Source organism: Peromyscus leucopus, chromosome 5, assembly GCF_004664715.2.
Source record: "Peromyscus leucopus breed LL Stock chromosome 5, UCI_PerLeu_2.1, whole genome shotgun sequence".
Lineage (NCBI taxonomy): Eukaryota > Metazoa > Chordata > Mammalia > Rodentia > Cricetidae > Peromyscus > Peromyscus leucopus.
The window spans coordinates 47,813,420-47,834,530 of NC_051067.1; the positions used below are offsets into that span (position 1 = coordinate 47,813,420).

Consider the following 21,111-nt stretch of genomic DNA (forward strand, 5'->3'; position numbering starts at 1 on the left):
AGTTCTCCACAAATAACTTTCAGAACTGCTTTATCGTCTTAATACACAGCACAGCCTATGCTTTATACAGCAACAAAATGGGCAGTGTTCGACAAGAATTAGAGAAACCCGGCCCTGAAGGTACTCAACTAACAACATACATAGCAAATTCTGGTCAAAAAAAACTAACCTGCTGCCACAGAACTACTTTTATAGAATTTAACTTTTGGAATTTTTTTCTGGGCGGCAGAAGTGGGGATAGGTGGACATTTTTGAGACAGACTCTTAATATATTGCTCAGGTTAGCCTCAAGTCTCAACCCTTCTGCATCAGCTTTCAGAATACTGAAATTACAGTCATGTACCACCGCACTCAGATTTATTTAAACATTTATAGAACTTAAAATCAAATATTTGCATGCAACAGTTATGTTTACCTTGTAGTCCATTAAGAATGGAAGTAATTTCTATAGATTTAATATGAGCTGCATCAGAGTTTTTGGCATCAGCAAGATCTAGTTTTGAAACCATCTCAGGAGATGGATTTGACTGAAATGGCGGTTTTGACAAGCGTCGAAGTTTACAGTTCTTGGGAGAGTATTTTTCATCTTTGTCTTTTTCTTTGTCTAATTTATTCTAGATTAAGAAATAAAGCATTAGATATTAGCTATAATTTGTTACGAACAACTTATAAGGAACAATATTAGTCATATTTTAAAGAAATTCAAAGAATATGTTATTAAATATTTAACTGAGAAAGAATACCAGAAAACATAAAAGAAAAACTTCAAAATAACCAGGTTTGATTCTTTAGTTTATTCATGAAAACACTGAGATGAAAAAAATTGTTTTGTATTTACAATCTAATAGTAGCAATCAAATCAGACTGGCAATTAAGACTAGCAAATTAAGGACTGCTAATAACAGTTGTTATAAATTCTTAAAAATTAAATCATAGATCCAAATTTAATATTTATAAAAGGAGAAACTCACTTTCAACATTCTTATATTAAAATTGAACATTCTCACTGTAAAGTACAGATTGGAATGGCCATGTTCTGTACTTTGAAATTTACAGGAGGGATTACATGTATTGACCTGCTGTGAAGTAAGTTCACAGACAGCCTTCCTACCTCACTCAAAGGCTGATATTTTCTAATACTCAATTAACAAACAGATGAGTCAAAGCTAAGGGGTTTCCTACAAGTGATGTTTTTTGTTTGTTTTGCAATTCAAGCTCGCCAAAGTGAGACTTAGCAACAACAATTCTCAAGGCCTATTACACAGACAGACTGAAAATATGAGTGCTTATTTTTTAAGTCTCCAAAGGACAGTGCATGGGGAAAATACTCCTTTATATGTAACAGTTAAAATTCGGATAGCAGCTATTCTCCAAGTGGGGTCCTTGACCAGCTATTTCTGACAACTTGCTAGAAAAGCAGACCTCAGCATCCAAAATGCTGAGGATGAAACCAGTCTATTTTAACATGTTCTCCAGGTGACTCTGGTAAATGCTTCAACAGTGAGGGACCAGTGACTGGGCCTAACTTTCAGAACATCCTAAGAAGGGCAGGCAGACTACCAAAGTCTGGAATGTCTATTGTTACTCCCAACTTTTTAGCATGACTTTTTTTCATGACTTGATCTCAGAAACCACAATCTACCATGCACGCTGAAGGCTGAAACAGCTCACTTCAGTCCAAGCTCAAATATATTTTCTAGTGGCTGTCAAAGGAGGCTCTCCAACAACAGCTCTCAGAGAGAACTTGAGAAAGGGAGGGAGGTATGTGCAACATCAAAGAGTAATACATAAAAACCTTTTAAAATACAGAAACTTAAGTTCACATGCCTCTTTCCTTATGACCAAGACTTTTAACATTCTTAGGTTAGTAACAAGAAGTGAACGGAGACAGACATTCAGAGAACATTTTATGTATATGACCCAAGCATTGCTTCTCCCACTCATCTACTTAACAATGTTGTTTCAAAGCTTGTTTTGTACAAAGGCACTGGGTTTTTAACAAACATTTTAACAAATGTTCTTCCAATTACTAAAAACAATGCTAAACATAGCATGATTTACATACTTTTCAATAAGGACCAACAAAGAGTGTGTAAAGAAAGGGTTTTAAGAAATTCTGAGTTTTAGGTACTGGACTACCATACCAGAAATTTAGACTCAAGTTTACAATGATAAAAAAGATTGCCAACGAGATAAATGCATTCGGCATCTGAGACCACAAGGGGGTCTCTAAACAGGAAAATAACAACTTTTTACTGGAGTAAAAAATTGAGTTTCAGAACCATTACTAAGCATGTGAACTATGCGAAAAGTATAAAAATCCTTTCTTAAAAAAATCTTAAAACCATGTAAAATGGTCTGTCTGGCTTTTAATAGAATATTTAAAAATATTTATCTCACAATTAGTAACAATAATTCTATCATGTACAGCAGTACAACTTTGCACATGAGAGCACCGATCCTATGGTAGCTATATAGTGCATGGTGAAGAGGGTGCTGAAAACATTTTGACCTAGTATCCAGTCAGATAAAGACGATATACTCTGCTCTGTCTTTAGACATCTCCTCTTCCTCACCTTACATCTATTACAATAACTCACATCCCCTACCTGCAATGCTTGATGGCTCCTAGTTGGGAACTACAAGAGACAGGAAAGGTTTAAATGGATAAATGCATTTTTGTCATATAGTTTTATATAATGTTGAAACCGAAAAGGCCTCAGAGATCAGTTAGCACTGTTCCTAAAACCTTTCTATAAGGTGACAAAATTAGTTAGAGCAGAATCTAACATTTGGTAAAAGTGCTTTTTAAGAGAAGATTAACATCAGAAGTAGCACATGCACATTTAATTGTCTTTTTCTTTTTTTTAAGAAAAATGTATTTAACAGCTAATGGAGCATAGCAAAATCAAGACTTACCTTTATTTTCTTCCGATGTTTTATCTTTGGTACATTTTTATCAGCAGGTCTTACTATTTTATCTGCCTTAATCCATTCATCATATCTAAAATTGAAAGAAATAAGCATAAATGAATAAGCATAAATATGTAAGCTACATGCCACAGAAGGAACTATGCTATATTCAAATACAAAACTCAAATATTGAGTCCTAACATCTTACAACTTCAAAGGCTCTTTGGAGATCTATCAACCTGATGAGTATGGAATCAAGACATCAAAGTGAGTCAAACTGACTGTCCCAAGGTCAATATAGCTACTGACTGAACCAAACCCTTATAAATTCTCTGGGTTCCCTCCCTGCTCCATTGAAACCAAACATGGACAATAAACACTGAGAAATTACAATCTTTTCTACACATCTGTTTTGCTCCTGAGCAGCAGGTAGGTTTTTTTTCTCTCTCTCTCTCTCACTAGATCTGTCAAGAAAGATGTTACAGTTAAGTAACACTGACAGCCTCCTACTGCAATTTAGAGAATGCAAAATAACCCAGGGTAGGGGAGTGTTGCTGATAAAATGTTAAGAAAAACATTATTCTGCCAACTTTTCTGTGTTCTAAAAAGCTTCTTTCATACATTTACAGACATTAAAGGGTCAACAGAGCTGTAATGACTTCTCAGCCCAATGTCCAAAGTCTTCAGAATTTTACAAGGTACAAAATACTATTAACTACATTAAGCTATTTATGCAAAAAAAAAAAAGAATAATTTTTCCATTAAAAATAAGCTAGAAAAAGTAACATTAGAAATGAATTCTTTTGGTGTTCTGAAATTACATCCATAAAAAGAGAGTGGCAATTTGTTATTACTTATTTATCTATCTGCAGTATGCACACACTATGCAAATGCTCTACCAATGAGCTAATGGCTCCAGCCTTCAATAACATTTTAAACTCTGAAAATGAGGTTTAAAATGTTTAAAATAAAAATTCATTACTACAAACATTTATAGTGAAGTAACAAAGGTCCTAAATCAAGAACTAAATTAGTAATGTGATAATTCAGGCCTTAGGAGGATAAGGGAGGAGTGTCAGAAGCTCCAGACCAGTCTGCATTTCAAGAGTGAGACGCTATCTCAAAAAGTGACCAGTGTTCTTAAACATAAAAAATAAAAATAAAAATAAAAAGATAAATTACACAGGTCATCATTTGATTAAGCATGTAAAGTAACCCTTAGGCAAGTGTTACACAGGTGACAGTGAAAACTTCTGACTCAACTCCACACAGGATCACATTGTGCTTCCTACTGACTAAACCTGATGGTGGCCATAAAAGAAGAGAAAGGGAACAGTTATAGGATGCACTCTGAGAACAGCTCAATGCCTCTCTTACCAGTCACATGCCATATATGGTTTTAAGGCTCAAATATATAATACTTGAGAAAGTTGTAAAGCAAGTATTACTTTTCCAAAATTACATTTTGCCCTTCACAGAAGTATCAAAAACTGCATTATGCTTAAAGCCATTTAGGGACAAAGGATACCTGAACAGTAGAATGTTGGCGTCCCAAATCTAAGATATCCTAGAGATACTAAAATTCTGTAAGAATAAACAGGGCATTGGTTGGACCTAGAGTTTCAGCTACCTGAGAAAGTGAAATAGGAGAATCACTTGAACCCAGGATTCAAGCCTAACCTGGGGAACACAGCAGGAACTTGTTCTCAAGGACCAGCAAGATGGCTCAGCAAGCAAAAACTCTTGACATCCAAGCCTTACAGCCCTGACTGAGTTCAACCTCTAGAACCCATATAAATGTGGAAACAGAGAACTGACTCCAAAATGTTCTCTAACTTCTAGACGCATACTGTGGGGTGCATACGTACACTCATCCCATATATATATACAAGCCCCAAATAATAAATTTAAAAACAACCAATCTCGAGGCAACTTGTGAAATGGGAATAACAACACATGCTGTGTGCACTTCAAAAAAAAACAAAAAACCATAAACTCCTTTTATACTGTGATATCATTTCAATATAAGAGCCTATTTATTTACATTTGGAGAAAGGGTTTCTTTGTGTTTCTCTGGCTATCCTGAAACTTGTTTGTAGACCAGGCTGGCCTCAAACTCATGTGGATTTGCCTGCCTCTGCCTCCCAAGTGCTGAGACTAAAGGATTACACCATCACACCCACTTTTTTAGTATTACTTTTTTTGGTTTTGGGTTTTTTTTTCTTGTTTTTGTTTTTTTGAGACAGGGTTTCTTGGTATTGCCCTGGCTGTCCAGGAACTTGCTCTCTAGGCCAGGGTGGCCTCTTGTTTTGCTTTTGAGACAGTGTTTCATGTAGTATGGGTTAGTCAGAATATGCTATATAGCTGAGACTGATCATGTTCCTGCTTTTGACTCAGGTGTTGGGATTATAGGAAATTCAAATATCTTAAAACACCACAAAAACTTAAAGCTACGTGTTTTTAAAAAAAATTGGTAAAAATGAGAAAATTTTCAATTTAGAAACAGAAAAACAGCTGGGTGGCAGTGGTGCACAACTTTAATCCTAACTTTAATTGATTGGGAGACAGAGGCAGGCGGATCTCTGAGTTCAAGGCCAGCCTGGTCTACAGAATCGATTCCCTCAAAGTACATCTTTAAAGAATACTAGAATTGCTGGGTATTGTGGAGTTCTCTCTTAATCTCAACAAAGGGGATGAGACAAAGGTAAGCAAACCTCTGTGAGTTTGAGGTCACTCTGGTCTACAAATGGAGTTTCAGGCCAGCCAGGAGCTACATAGTGGAACCCTATCTCAAAAACAAAAAATACTGGAATATTGGAGCGGACATTAAATCACACCTACAATCTATCACCCAGGAGGACAAAACAGGAGGATGGAAAGCTCCAGACTAACCTGGATACAGAGAGACTATCTCCAAAAACACCAAGCCAAATCAACATTAACGAGCAAACCAGAAGAGAAGAATATCATGTAAACATGAGCTGCCTTGTCCCCGTGGCTATCTTAACCACCACTGTACAGGAGGCTCCCCAGTTCATTACTGCTTTAAGAGTCAACAGCAGAAAGCTGGGAGATAGCTCAGCAGAAAAGAGTGAACAGACAGAGTCGGAGGGCACCTGCACTCACAATACATATTCCAATACAGACATATGAGAATAAAAAAAAAATTTTAATGTTAAAAAAAAAAATCACATATGAAAACCACCATCCAAAATAGTTAAGAATGGGCGCAACCTAATCATCCATTAAAAGATGAATGGATGATGAAAATGTGGCACATACACATACATAACAGAGTTTTATCAAGCTATAAATAAAAATAAAATTATATATATGCAAGAAAAAGGATAAGCAGAAATCATTACACTAAGTGAAATAAGCCAGACTCAGAAAAATACTTCATGATTTCTCAAATATGCAGATTCTAGACTTTCGTTTTAGATGCATATAAATCTAAGAGTGTGGATCATGAAACTAGACTGGGAATCATGAAGAGATATCTTCCATTGGTTTTTTAAAATTTATTTATTTATGTATATTTTTTATGTGTGAGTATTCTGTCTGCATGCATGCCTACACGCCAGAAGAGGGCACTGGATCCCATTACAGATGGTTGTGAGATGTCATGTGGTTCCTGGGAATTGAACTCAGGTCCTCCTGTCGAGCAGCCAGTTCTCTTAATCTCTGAGTCATCTCTCCAGCCCAGATATCTCAATGGGGAGAAGATGGCAACAGAATACAAGTGACATGAAAGAAGGGGAGCAATGGGAGGGAGAGAAGGAGGGAAGGAACCTATAGGAGGGGCAAGGGAGATGAGGCAGAGAATGGAAGAGGAGTGAGTACCAATAAGAACGAAGCATGGGTGGAAATGTCATAGTGACTTTAGAAAAGAGAATCACAATACAGGTAATCAAGACGCTAGGGTACGCATTCCAATGTGGATGGCCACTGAGCAGATCCAACTAGGATTGTCCCTGCAACTGTTGAGCAACAGGGCTTCAGCTGAACCCTTCAGTGCTAAGCAATTACATTCTCTCCTCTTCATCAGTCAGCATGACATAAAGAGGCCATGAGAGAAAGAGCCACCTGACCTGCTGGCTCACACACAACACATACTTGTCTTCTTGAGGCTCTTACTAGAGAAAGCAAGGAGACTGGATGGCTGATGCACCACCCTCTGCCTTGAACTGGACTTTCACTAAAAGTACCAAGGAACTGGTCTCTTCATGACAAAAAGAGATTCACCTTCTCAGGGCATCAGGGAAGAGGACTATTACTGGGTTTTTTGTTTTTCCCAACTCAAAAACAAATACTGAGTGGTGGCACATGCCTTTAATCGCAGCATAGGAGGCAGAAACTGGTGGATCTCTGTGAGTTCAAGGCCAGACTGGTCTACGAGTAATTCCATGACAGCCAGGGTAGTAACACTAAGAAATCCTATCTGGAAAAAACAAAAAACAAACAAGCAAAAAAATGAAAACTAATTAAGCAAATTAAGTCTGATTATTTTAAGTAAGGGCTGGAGCTCAGTGCTTATGCACTTGCTCGGCATGAGCAAAGCTCTAGGTTTGAGCCTTAGTATTGTCAACAGAGGAAAAAGGTCTGGTTAGCCTCAGCTTTTAAATTCCATTATTAGCACATTATATAATAATCTTACACACAGAACCCAGGTAAGTATCTGATATACATCTAAACTTCTAGGCAAATACACATGCCAAATCTGAGACGATATCTACTGGAATCACCTAACATGAAGGACTCAGTATCTCGTAGGCCACATAAAAATGGTCAAAACTTATACAGACAAATTTATTTATTCAATACATCTCAGCATATTCAGCATAAAGTCACAACACAGCTCTTGTCTTCAAGGAGCTCACAATTTAACCTAGAAGACAGTGCAGAGCAGTAAATGTAACAATACAAACCTGAAAGAAGCAGCCAATGGCAGATTTGACTTTTTTCTTAATGTGTTCAAAATACACAAAGCTAAAGGAAACCATTCAGAGACCATTGTGTACTTGCTCTCACCAGAGAAAACTAGAAGTTCTAAAAAGCTTTGTAACTTTTGTTTGCCTGAATTGGCAAATCATCTAAACAATCATTTGGCAATAATACAAACAGCAGAATGTTAGTCTACCAAATATACTAGCCAAAATGGTGACTATGCCCACTTCCAATAGAGGTCTTCTGAAACACAGCTTGCAAAGAAATACTGTATGTACACCATAATATATACTCAGTCATACTTTTATTTAAAAAAAAAACAAATTACACGCAGGAACAGATGTTTTAAAAATATTTTCAGAGCAGCTGGGCATGGTAGTGCACCCCTTTAATTCTAACACTTAGGAGGCAAAGATAGACAGATCTCTAAGTTCAAGGCCAGCCTGGTACACACAGTGAGTTCCAGGCCAGGTAGGGTTACAAGGTAGGACCCTGTCCTAACAAAACAAAAGAAAACAAACAAAACAAAACAAAGCAAAGCAAAGCAAAAAAAAATAAGCTTTCAGAGCAAAACCAAGTTGACATAATTCTTAAAAACTATCTGAAATACATGTAAAGGTTATTACCATTCAAATGATTAGCCATTAAGTTAAATATCAAAATTCTAAAATGATACTCAATAATTACTTTAAAATTGGTGACAACAATATTTTATACCCCCTATACTATTAAATCCAGTGACATGAAATCCAGCGAATTCATCTTAATGAAGAATAAAATAGCAGAGCCAGGCATAGTGAACACATCTCTAAGAGCAGCACTTAGGAGATGGAAGAGGAGGATCAATAGGTCACCCTCAGCTACACAGGAAGTTCAAGACCAGTCTGGGCTACCTAATTACCTTATCTTCACCACTACCTCCCAAGAGAACATAATAGTAGAATGATAGAGACGTGAATATTACAGCATTCTTGATTTAAAATTTGTCACATGCAGCTCAACCAAACAGTATAGTCACCCTAGCAATAGCATTTCCTAGGGATTCTAATGCTAGTGTGGGTCTGCAGGCAGAGATAAACACATAATGCCAAGAAAACATCACACACTATGAACCAAGCTTAGAGCTCTGCAAATGGTTTAAAGCTGTAGCACTAACTGCACACTGTGATGTAGATACGAAGTTTTATAAACATCCTCAAAGTAGAGTTTTTCTAGTAACTGATTAAGTTTAGGAAATTTACTTGTGCATATTGAAAATAAACAAAAAACAGACGCACTTGTTAATCTGTAAATTATTATGTGGAATATGTCCACGTACGTGTTTTTAAAACACCTGCCAACCTATACTCAATGAGACAGACCCAGGTTTAGTCAACAGTCTCAGATAAAAATACAAAGAAAGATTAATCTTTTTCATGAAGATGATGCTGATTTTCACTTGTACTCCTGTAGTTAATCAAAAGGCAATCTGTTCTAAAACAAGATTACAAACACTTGCTTACAAACCATTATCAAATGAGGTCCATCTTATGGACCTTTAACTTTTAGCCTATAGAAGTACAACAGATAGTTTTCCAGAGTATGTGCTGTCCTTTTATCATTACTGAATAAACAGGATAGACTAGTTAGGAAAAAGAATAGAAAAATTAGGTTGAAAAGTAACAGTTTTAATTTTGAAAGTACAAAAGAAGGGAGGAAGTCCTAAGAAATGGGGATTCCCAAAGAAATTTGCTAACCAGGAGACAGGTTCAGTGTTCTGAAGAGAAATTATATTCCTGAGCTCAGAAAAATTCATTATCCCTGACTCATGTTATGATTAGAAAAACACGAACATAAAGTAACAAATTGCAATACTTATCAGAGGAAAAAATAAAACAAGAAATTAAAACAGAAAACTTCCATTTACAAATAAGAAATAAAACAAGATAATTAAGGGACAGAAAGTAAAAACTGGTGCAGCTGTGGCAGCCGGAACCCAGGCAGAGAGTATGGCAGAAGGAGTGATCAGCTAGATGTGACCATCACTGATAAACAAGAAGGGTCCTGTAAGTACTGTTCAGGAGCCTGGCACGGGATGTGGAGCCCGGTCAGAGAGGGCACACCCCGAGATGAGAAAACAGGACAGGTACAGACACCACTGTCAAACAGCTGGTGGAATGATGCACAGAGATGGCACAGCAGGACTCAACAGGCTCGAGAGACAGGAAAGTACGTCCAAGTCTTTAATGGTGGGGTTAATTTGAACAGATCAAGAAAAAGGACACCTGTCTTTTACTAGACAACAATATCTAGACAGCAACATGACATTAACTTGTGACTAGAGGTGACAAATACACAGCAGGACTATAGAAGCAGGCAGGAGGTGGACAGAGTATAAGTTAGTAGAAATTTTCTTCTCATTTTAATTTCTCAATGAGGTTAAAATCAAAGGTACTAGTTGAAAGTGAGGACAGGGAAGAGTTTGGGGGAGGGAAGAAATGAGAAACAACATAAACTAATCAGCTAAAAAAATAGAAGAGAGAACAAAAAAAATAAAGGCTCACTTAAGGTTCACAACGACTAATTTCAAATAGCAGCAGAGTGGCACATTGGTTTTACTTCAGCCAGATCAGCTGTTCAAGTAAGGGGTCGAGCAAGGGGGATGAGTGCTTGTGCTTCTGTCAGATTACTGCTCTCATCTACAACAGGGATGGAAAAGAAGAGCTACTACTCAGACAAAGTGAGGAGGAGAACTGGCCAAGAGAAGTACCAAACACAGAGGAAACTGAGGTGTGTGCCACTATGCTCCATCTCTGTGGTGGTGGGGGATGAGAATCTATAAATTATAAATCTCACTCAACAGTTTCCTTATCTGGACTAGAAATCTTTTTGCAGAGATCACTGTCTTAATGTCCACACTAAGACCACAGTGTTTGACATATAGTAGGCACTCAATGTCTGTTGGTCAAATAAAGCTTGATAAACAGCAACTAAATGTGATCAGAAAATAAGGCTGAATTTGTCACAGTCTTTTAAAAAATTTTTAAAGTTAGTGGACAAGTAATGGCAGGAAATACCTTCATATATATATTATGATACTTTATCATCTGCCTCCCCACAATCTGTCCCTACATGCGTTTTTTCTCTTTTTATATTTCCCTCTCTCCAAGAAATACAATATTTAAAGGATAACACATTTTTATTGAAACATGTCCTTAAGTATAATGATATTTTCAGTTCTCTCTAATTTCTCATAAAGAACAGAACTACTGATAGATACTGAAGAGTTTACAGTTAGCCAGGCATGGTGGTGCACACCGGTAATCCCAACAGTAGGGAGGCAGAGGCAAGAGGATGGAAGCCAATTCCAGGGCTAGATAGCCAGATCCTGTCTTAGAAACCAAAGACAAAGAAAAAATAAAATTGAAGTCACAGAGTTATAGTAAACATCTCTTTCCTATTCCTCTAATGAGTCAGTGTCAGTATACTGTAATAAAGTATTCATATATTATACATCACAAACCAATGCTGCTGCAAAGATGGCTTAGTGGTTAAGACTGCTTATTACTTCCTCCAGAGGACCCAAGCTAAGTTCCCAGCACACATGTCAGGCAAGTTACAATCCCCTGCAACTCCAGTTCTAGGAGACCCAATGCCCTCTTTCTGGTTTCCATGGCCACCTGCACACAAGTAGCATATACTCACATAGATGTACCAAGCTTACAATTTTCCTGCCTCAGACACCAAGTACTAGGATTACATATGTAGCTCCTAGTGGGTTATTTTCATAATGCATAACCTTATTTCCTAAAACCAATCCTATACTTATTATATGACAAGGACATGATACCAAAAACAGACCAATACTAACATCATTTGGAGAAATTTGAAAAAACACAGAGGAGTTGTCTACTATTAAAACTGGAAAAAGTAATAGCTAGGGAGATGGTTTAGTGGTTGCGAGCACTGGCTGCTCTTCCAGAAGACCCTGATTCGGTTCCCTGAACCCACATGCTAGTACACAACCATCTGTAACTCCAGTTCCAAGGGATCCAATATGTATTTCTGGCTTCTGTAAGCACCACACAGACCTACATGCAGGCAGAACACTTTTACATATTTTTAAAAAGTGGATTCTCCCACTCAATTAGGAAACAAAAAGGTTAAAGTATTATTATAACTTCTTGTGGCAGTGTGGAGTTGGACCCAGACAGCATCTTACACTTGCTTAACAAATGCCCCACTACTGCTACAACCCACCCATAGGAATGTCATTTTCAAAAAATTATGGGGATATATTTTCAAAACCACTGTAATTTAAGTGATTTTAATCCATTTATTATATTTGTATTTATTTTTCTAGATTGAATGCTATTTTTAGGAGGGTTAAAAAGTATTCATACAATGACTTAGAACATTTCAAGCATCCAATGCCTAGTGATTCTATAGTATTTGACAGTAACTTAAAACACAATCACTGTATCAGAAAAATTCACTACCAGTCTGTCATTTGTAGTTTGGGCTCAAGAGTTCCAATTTTACTTTAAGTAAATTTACATAAAATACATTTTATTCTTTCCATGTGGTAGCAAAAAACTGACTCAAATATTAATGTTTGTATAAATATATTTGTTTAAAATATTTTATAACTGTAAATTGAGAGATGAACAAAATTTAAATTTATGAATCTTAGAAAAAAGGAAAACTACAGAAATAAGAAAAAGTAAAAGTACAGAAATCAATAAGAGAAAACTTTTCAAAACTAAGATATTATTTCCTTTAAGAAAACTTCTCCTTACAGAAAACTTCAGATAAGATGTACACAAAAATGGCTCCATACAAAATGTCCTAAACCATTCTCAATCGTAAATCAGCGTGACTGCCGACAAAGCTGTTTTCATGAACCTCCACGCGTAAAGCTTCATCTCTAATATTTCTAGTAATGTAGACAGTATGCTGAAGACCCCTAAAGTAATAGGAAATAACTGAAGAGCTGATGATTTGTTGTAGTCCTTTGATTAGTTTCAGACATGAAGATACAGCAATAATAATAATAGTTTTTGCTGGTTTATCAACGAGACACTCTTTGGTAACTACTGCAGAGAACAACAGGGACATTGTCATGCTCACTAAAAGGAGATTAACTGTTAATATGCTGAAGTACAGTCCTGTCCTCTATGCTGCAGAAGTATGCAGATCCACCCCCGAGGTCTTCATCGAGATGGTTAGGTTCTTCTTTGCAAAGTTCTTAGCACAGGACTGCTTGAGGTCAAAATAGACAGCATCCGTCTTAATAAGACAAGCATGACTTTGCTGGTTCAGGTATCACTTTCCTTCCTGTGTCACTACAAAGCTGAGTATCTCAACTTAAAATCTTCCTTTGCTTCTATCAATTTCAAAACTGAAATACTGGATATTCCCTTCTACCTTCTGAAACCCAAACACTAACAGAACTATGTTTATCTTTAATCAATCTTTTTTTTAAAAATAGAAAATCATGATGGTTTTACTGGTTTTATAAAAAGTTACATTTAAGTTGTGAAATAATTTCCTTTGTGTCTTATTTCTTATGCTTTTGCTTAGGAAGCCAATTAGTAAAGATAATCAAGCCCTAATGCTGTGAAATCTGAACAATGCCTAAACTTTATTCATCGGTCATGAAACTTCAAGCACTGCATTCAATATAAGCCAAGAACAACAACTGCGTCTGTGTGGAAATCAGCAAAGTAACTAAGAATGAAGATCGGAAAGGACAGCAAGCCTCTCTACTCTGTGGTGGTCCTGAAGCTGGGCTGGCTCAGCCTTCAGGCTCCATAGTCTACACTTAGTTTTCATGCACCTGAGGAAGAAGCAAGACCACCTTAACACCTTTATTCAGTAAGATGAAACTGCCCAAGACTAAAACACTGTACAGAATATGCCCATGGAAGAATCTGAGGTTTCTAGTTACAGCCAGCCTGTCAATGAGAAAATTGCCATGCAATAAAGACAGAAGAGCCAACAGCTACGAGGATAGACTGTATCCAAGGGTGCATGTACCATCTGCAAAGTCTATGCTTCAGGACAACACTTCAAAGCACTGGTAAGAAGGCATTCTTAAAATCCACACCTTTACTAGTCTTACTGACCAGAAATTTAATGAGTCTCTGAACTTCCTGACTTAAGCTGCTGTTTTCTTCCTAGAGTTAGAAAAGACCAAAATTATACTTTTCTCAAATTAGAAAGGCAATGAGATTAGGTTACACTTCCAGAACTTGCCACTGTTACAACAGAACAAAAGGTGTACTACTAAGAAATGGAGAATTTTAAATGTTTTCTGAATACTGCATTTGTGTACACGTGATAGTAGAGACTGAACTGAAGGACACACGGTGCTTAGTAGGTACTCTACCTAGGAGCCACACCTCTTCCCAAAAAATAACTTTAGCTAAAAAGCTTGACAACTGTAGTGTTCTTAGAAAACACAAGGATTCCCTTCATAAAACCAATAGAAACAACTAAGTTTAATTTTTCTCAAGATCCAACTATCACAGGCTAGATGCATATAATTTCATATGTAACAATAAATATTCCAAAATATCCCAAAGTTAAAAGCAACTAAGTGGTTTGTCTTAAAAACTGACTTCTCAATTTTGGGGAAGACTGAAATGCAGTCTCTTCAGATAAACTCCACAAAATTATGCAAGTTAAAATCTCAAGTCATTGACCACAACCTATATCCAAGACCTCTGCATTGTCTTTCATTGCCTGGCCTCAGGAGCAGTGGGCAGGTGCTCTCTCTCTCTTAGCACACTTGCTGGTGTTTTCAGTTTCAAAAATACAAACAAGTCTCTGAGACTTCTGAAAAAGTAGTAATGTAGCTGCTGATAATAAGGTCTTTTAAGACTCGGTGATGCTTCTTTAAGCAATTCCAACTCTGAAATCCTTGCCTACTGAAGGAGGGTGTGATGACTAGGAAGACCACAAAGAAGAGTGCAGGGATTGAAAATGGAGAAAGCAGGCAGCCTGGTAATGATATGATGAAGTCAAGAAGTGAAAACCATTACCTGTGTGAGGCTTTTCTATCATCTCATTTCAGTTTTACAATCTATTAATCTCCATGTATTAAACTTAACTGTTTAGACCTATCTTTCATACACTAAAGATGTCTGTGAAGTGCTGAAAACATGAAGCAGAGTGGTAGGGTGTCATTAAGTGAGGTATTTACATGCTAAAAGCTTGGTATTTTTAATGTTAATGTGATTTCAGTTAGAATACTAGTAAGTCTGTAATTCGTTATGTAAGTTTTTAAATAGAAAAGTATTTTAGAATTGGTTGTAATAATCACTAGCTGAAACTCAAGTTACCTCACATTCCATCCGCAGTAATGCACCAAGTAAAGGACCTCTCCACCTTCGACATCAGAATCTTTTATACTAGCTTCATACATTTTTTGATTTTTCCCTCGTCCATACCGCACTTGGACTTTCATGCCTGGTGGATAGCACTCAAACTCCTCTTCTTCATTGTTGTCGTCATCATCTTCATCCTCATCTTCTTCCTCCTCTTCTTCCTCCTCCTCCTCTTCTATTTCTTCATCATCTTCATCTTCATCTTTATTGGTTTCATCTCTTGAAAGGTTTAAAAAATTGCAGAGTTAATAAAAGTTACTTCATATGCGTTTCAGTTCCAAACCACATATACTGATAAAAATCGTGGCTGTGATTGTTCCAGAACAGCAGGTTCCATGTGTATAAAATGCTCTGAGTTTCAATTTAGCATTAAAAACTAAAACCTGTGAGAGGACAAGTGTCAGAAAGACCTATTTAGAGGAAAATGAAGAAGCAAAAATAAGTCCATTAAAAGAAAATTTCCTGTACTGCAATCCCAGTCATTGGGAGGATGAGGTAGGAAGCTCAATGTGAGTTCAGAGGCCAGTCCAGGCTATATAGTATGACCCTGCTCAAATGACAGACAGAGAGACAGAGAGAGATTAAGTGTGAATGATTGATTTCCACCCATCAAAAGAACATAAGTTGTGTTGAATGGCAGGAAACTAGTATGCCTAACTAACCGTTCTCTCAAGTTTTATTATGGGCGTGTGCTTTACAACTCAGCGCGCTCTCAGTGCGCTCTCTCTCTCTCTCTCTCTCTCTCTCTCTCTCTCTCTCTCTCTCTCTCTCTCTCACACACACACACACACACCCACACCCAACACTCAACTGCCATTTTCTGATTAAAACTTATTCTAAAACAAATATTTCCAACCTAAGAATGTTTAAAACAAACATTATTTACTAACAAATGGCAACTCTTAGTAATGATGAGATATGCTCCAACCAGATCCTCAAATGTTGGAGTAAATGTAAAATACAATTTTAATTTTCATAGGAATTTTCTACTGCAGTCACATGAATATCACATCTATCTATGCAAATATCACAATTTCTGTGCTTTACCAGACATTTACTGAACTTTCCTACCACAGATTCTTTCAACCTGAAAGTTTCTTAAAAAGTAGGCAAATTGAGAGGCCAGCTCCAAATACTGGAAACTAAAACACAAACTATCCCAAACTTAAGAGCACTAAGCTATTTTCATCATCTCAATACCACATAATTTCTAAAATGGCCATTTGTATTCCTGCTTTTTTTTTCTTTTTCCTTTTTTTCAATTGCAATTTTGAGACTGTCTTATTATGTAGGCAAGTCCAGCCTTGAACTTGTGACCCTCCTGCCACAGCCCCTAGAGTTCAACACCATGCCAGCTTCATGTTTTTCTTCTATTATCCATAAATCTGTATTGAAAAAATTGGATAAAATCTCCAGGTTCGAATCTTCCCAATCACTAGTTTTATAAAAATTAAGTTTCAATATCAACTCAGTGTTATATTTAGACAGTTTGTCTACTTTGCAATGTGAGGGAACTATCAACAAGTCTCTCTCAGAAAGGATCTATCACTTCATAGCTAGAAATGTGTAATCATATGAATATAGATACAGAAAAGCCCCCAGCAGTACTAATTTCAGTTTTAGAGTCTTTCATAAAATCTTTTAAGTGATGTGTCTCAGCTATATAATTATATGGGTAATGAGAACACCTATAGATACATAGAATGATGAGTGAGTTCACGAAGGCTAGATCCAACAATTTTGTCTGAGTGGAGGCTCAAGCCTGTAATTCTTCCAGTACTCAGGAGGCTGAGCCAGGAGGATCTCTAGATCAAAGACAACATAGCAAGACCCTGGTCTCAGAAACTCAAAACAAAGAAACAGGCAAAGACTCAGGTATAGTCAAGTCAGTCAGTATTTAGAAGCCTAGGCCTAAATGACAATAGCTTTAGTCTGAAATGAAAAACATGAACTGTCATTCAGCAAACATTAGCATTTCTATCATGAAGAAGTATTTTAATTAGCCAAGATAACTACAAAATCAGAGATGGCATTATATCTATTAAGAATAACCTTAAATGACTGTGCTATTTACATCATACACTAAAACCACTAGTAGAGGAATACTACTCCTTCATGTTTTAGGATTACATCCTGGACATCTAAGAGAAAGGGAGTGAATGATGAGGAGCACAGTACAAAGGAAAAAAAGCTCCAAAATAAGTTAGTGAAAATACCCAACTCATACATCAAATAATACACTGAGCCCACTGGGTACATGCCAATATTATCAGACATAAAGACAGTCCTGTACATGGTTGAAGAAACAGAACACTGGAAATTGTGAAACAGATCAACCAAAAATTTTAAAATTTGCACTTATATACAATCTCAGACACAAACTAAATGAAATTTTATTAAACCACACACTGAAGTTCAAAGAGCAAACAGAATAAATACTGGCAATTAGCCAAAGAAAACTGCTTTGTTCAAAGGCATTGCTGGTAAATTCAAAGAGTGAATGATGAACTTGATGGGATACAGAATGCCCAGAAAGACATTTCCTGAAAATACCAATTATAACCAACATACTCATTAAAAACTAAGCTGATATACATATTACGTAAAAGCACACACACATATGTACATCTTTTAAAAAATCATTGTGCTAATGTATGTTGAGTATGAGTACAAGTGCACCAGGCCACAGGGCAAGTATGGAGGTCAGAGGGCAGTTTGGGGGAGTTGGTCCTCTTCTTCCACTGTGAGTTCCGGGGCTCCAACTTAGGCAGTCAGACTTGGAGGGCAGACGTTTTTACCCACTAAGCAATCCTGACAGTCCTGAAGTTACTTGTCTTCTGAAGAACAATAATGTTTGGGGAACAAACTACATCAAAATAAACTTTTCACCTGAATCAACAGAGAAATGGAGGATTTCCCTAGTCTGATATTACTACTCACAATGTAAGAAGGAAACGAAGCCACAGTATTAAAAAATATGTACTGAACAGCAAGTACTAAGCCAAGCATCTTAAGTATTAACCTTTTAAATCTCCTAACCCATATTATGGATTTAGGACGGAGAAAAATTCTAGGTGGTGACCAAGCAGGGAAAACTTAAATACCAAAAACAAACCAAAAAACATCTCATATCCCAATATATTTAATTTTTTTATATTTGTAAATATTCTCTTAGCACTTAATAACAACACTGAGAAATCAATTGATGTCTGCCTTTATCTGTAGTTTTGCTTTTCCCAGTTTTAGTTACTCACATCACTGTCAGTTAAAAAAATATTGAACAGAAAATTCCAGAAACAGCCGGGCGGTGGTGGCGCACGCCTTTAATCCCAGCACTCGGGAGGCAGAGGCAGGAGGATCTCTGTGAGTTCGGGGCCAGCCTGGGCTACCAAGTGAGTCCCAGGAAAGGCGCAAAGCTACACAGAGAAACCCTGTCTTGAAAAAACAAAACAAAACAAAACAAAAAGAAAGAAAATTCCAGAAACTAACAATTCATTTTAAATAGTGTGACATGAGTAGTATGATAAAACCTTGCACCATCCTGCCAGGAAGTACTCAGCTCTATGTCTAGGGTACCGGCACTTTGTGTGCAACCCACCCATTACCCATTGGCAACCACGTGGGTGCAACAGTGCTGGAAAGGAGGCAGCAAGGCAGGAGGACGGAGGGCAGATGAACTCGAGTGGTATAGCAGGGCATATAAGAAAACACATAGCACAGTCATGATGACACTGCACATACATTGAATGGCCCTTAAGATTGTGCTACCTAGTGATGCCATAGCCAGTTTAATATATGTAAGGACACTTTCTATGCTACACACAACAATAACATTGCCTAGCAACAGTTTCTCAGAACATACCTATGGTTAAGCAACACAACTGCACTTTTAAGAGTCATTTCCTTCATGTGTTTAAATAATATCAAATGTAAGTGTTCACAAAGAAAAGCTTTGGTCTGTGGTATGAACAGTCATGCATTACTTGATAAAAGGGATACATTCTTAGAAATGTGTTGCCGTACAAATATAAAGTGCACTTATATATACCTAGAAAGGCCAGCTTTCTATATGCCTAGGCTATACAGTAATCGTCACATGAACAGGATTGGCTTTATTATCAATATGCAGACCACAACTGTACTCATGAATATTCACAGTACATAAAGAACTCATACAACCGAGAAGTTAAAGAGACAAAACTTTAAAATAGAGTTTGACTAAAGGACCAACTTGACTAAAGGACACTTAGTGAGAACACAAAAGAATTACTAACAAGTATCTGTGAGCAGTAAAACACTCCAGAGACAATGTCACTCCCAGATTTTTAGCCGACAGCTGCATATAAATTTTTTCTTGAGTTGGAAGTTTCTGGTAGGAACACTTCTAATATTCTCTACACAAACACTATGAAGCCATACAACACACATTCTGCTACATTCATCTGAACCTTGCACTGTCCTGCTCCATCTTGCCAGGAGTATAACAAACCATACCTCTGTACTGTTTTCTTCTATATTTCAGAAAGCTAAAGTGATCAACATGTTTCAGTAAAAACCCCAATTTTTACTAAGTTTCTTAACTGGAATAATCTCCAACAACAGAAATGTAAGGTATACTTCAAGTATGTCCATATATATACAGAGAGATATAACAATATATAAAAAGCACTCCTTACTACACTCAGTACTATATTTACCTGGTCACATTTAGTTTTATTTTTCTTCCCTATTTGTATATTATAACTAAATTTTCAAAATACTAAAATGAAAAAAAGTTGGTTGTATTTATTTAAAAACGCTCCTAACCCTATGGATGCTTATGATTTTTTTTAAAATCTCAAAGATACAATCAAAGATTACCTACAAAGCCAAGAACCCGACAGCAGAGCATTTAAGTCAACATTCTCAAGTAGCCAAGTAAGTACTACTCACCACACACAGCCAAAATGACCCACACTCTCTGTTTAAGATGCACATATACCCTAGGAGCCCCACCGTCAGTATATCATCTTCATGACTCTTTATTACCCAGTCAGACCTTAGTGCAGTAAAGAGCAGGTTCCCTCAAAATAATTATTTATAAATTTCCATGATGAGAGCAAGAATAGATCAAAAAATATGATCTTAACAATAATTCACATTAATGGGGTCTCTGAAGGAATCAATTTTTCTTAAAGAATGCAAATAACTCTTCAGTACTTCATCAATCAAATCAATTTAGTTTCAAATATTCACAAGAGCAAATGATAAGACTGTAGCCAGCCACAATGCATCATGACCAAGTCAAGTATCTTACCCAGATCGTGCTTGCTCTTCTTCAGCATCTACCTCTGTGCCGAGGGACTCCTCTGCCCTAGCTCTGTCACTGTCTTTGTCGTCTGAGTTGTCCTTTTCTTCTAGTTTTCTAATGTTGGCTTCTTTTTCTTGATCAGACTGTGCAGGTATAGATTCTAATAAACTCTTTTTACTTCCCTAGAGAAAGACCAGAAGAACTAAACCAACAACAGTAAAAACTTAAGCCTAAATCCATGATCCTAGTTGTCAGCAACAAGAGGTGCCAACCAATACGACAAGCTATTACTACTGATAAGCAGCATGCTCTGTCAGATACTCCTACATTTTAAATACACTACATGAAAATAGCTAAAACTCAGTTTGAAGAGTTACTATAAAAACTAAAGTAACATTTGAGGGCTGGGGATATATCTCAGTAGAAGAGTTTGGGACTCGGGGCTTAATCTCCAGCATATCAAAAACTAACAAATGCCGTTAACACAAGATACAATGAAGTAAAATACTGCATAATACACTAGTAAATTAATTTGGGGAACTTTAAAAAGGCTGTAGAAAATATATCAAGACGACAAATGAAAATGAACAG

General features: G+C 36.8%; 1 protein-coding gene across 6 annotated transcripts in view; it reads right to left on the reverse strand.

The window, feature by feature from the left end:
- Arid4b (AT-rich interaction domain 4B) overlaps positions 1-21,111 on the reverse strand; it is a 121,075-nt gene that overhangs the window by 17,061 nt on the left and 82,903 nt on the right. For 3 of the 6 annotated variants that reach the window (XR_005091610.1, XM_028859858.2, XM_028859853.2), the window contains exons 16-19: positions 20,527-20,702; positions 15,186-15,449; positions 2,920-3,004; positions 416-614 (exon numbers count right to left, since the gene is read on the reverse strand). Coding sequence is in view for 5 of the 6 variants with exons in the window: in XM_028859858.2 (XP_028715691.1) it covers positions 416-614; positions 2,920-3,004; positions 15,186-15,449; positions 20,527-20,702 (724 nt within the window). In the remaining variant the exon portion in view is untranslated. The remainder of the gene's footprint in view (positions 1-415; positions 615-2,919; positions 3,005-15,185; positions 15,450-20,526; positions 20,703-21,111) is intronic. The other 3 variants (XM_028859874.2, XM_028859869.2, XM_028859864.2) reach the window with 2 other exon arrangements.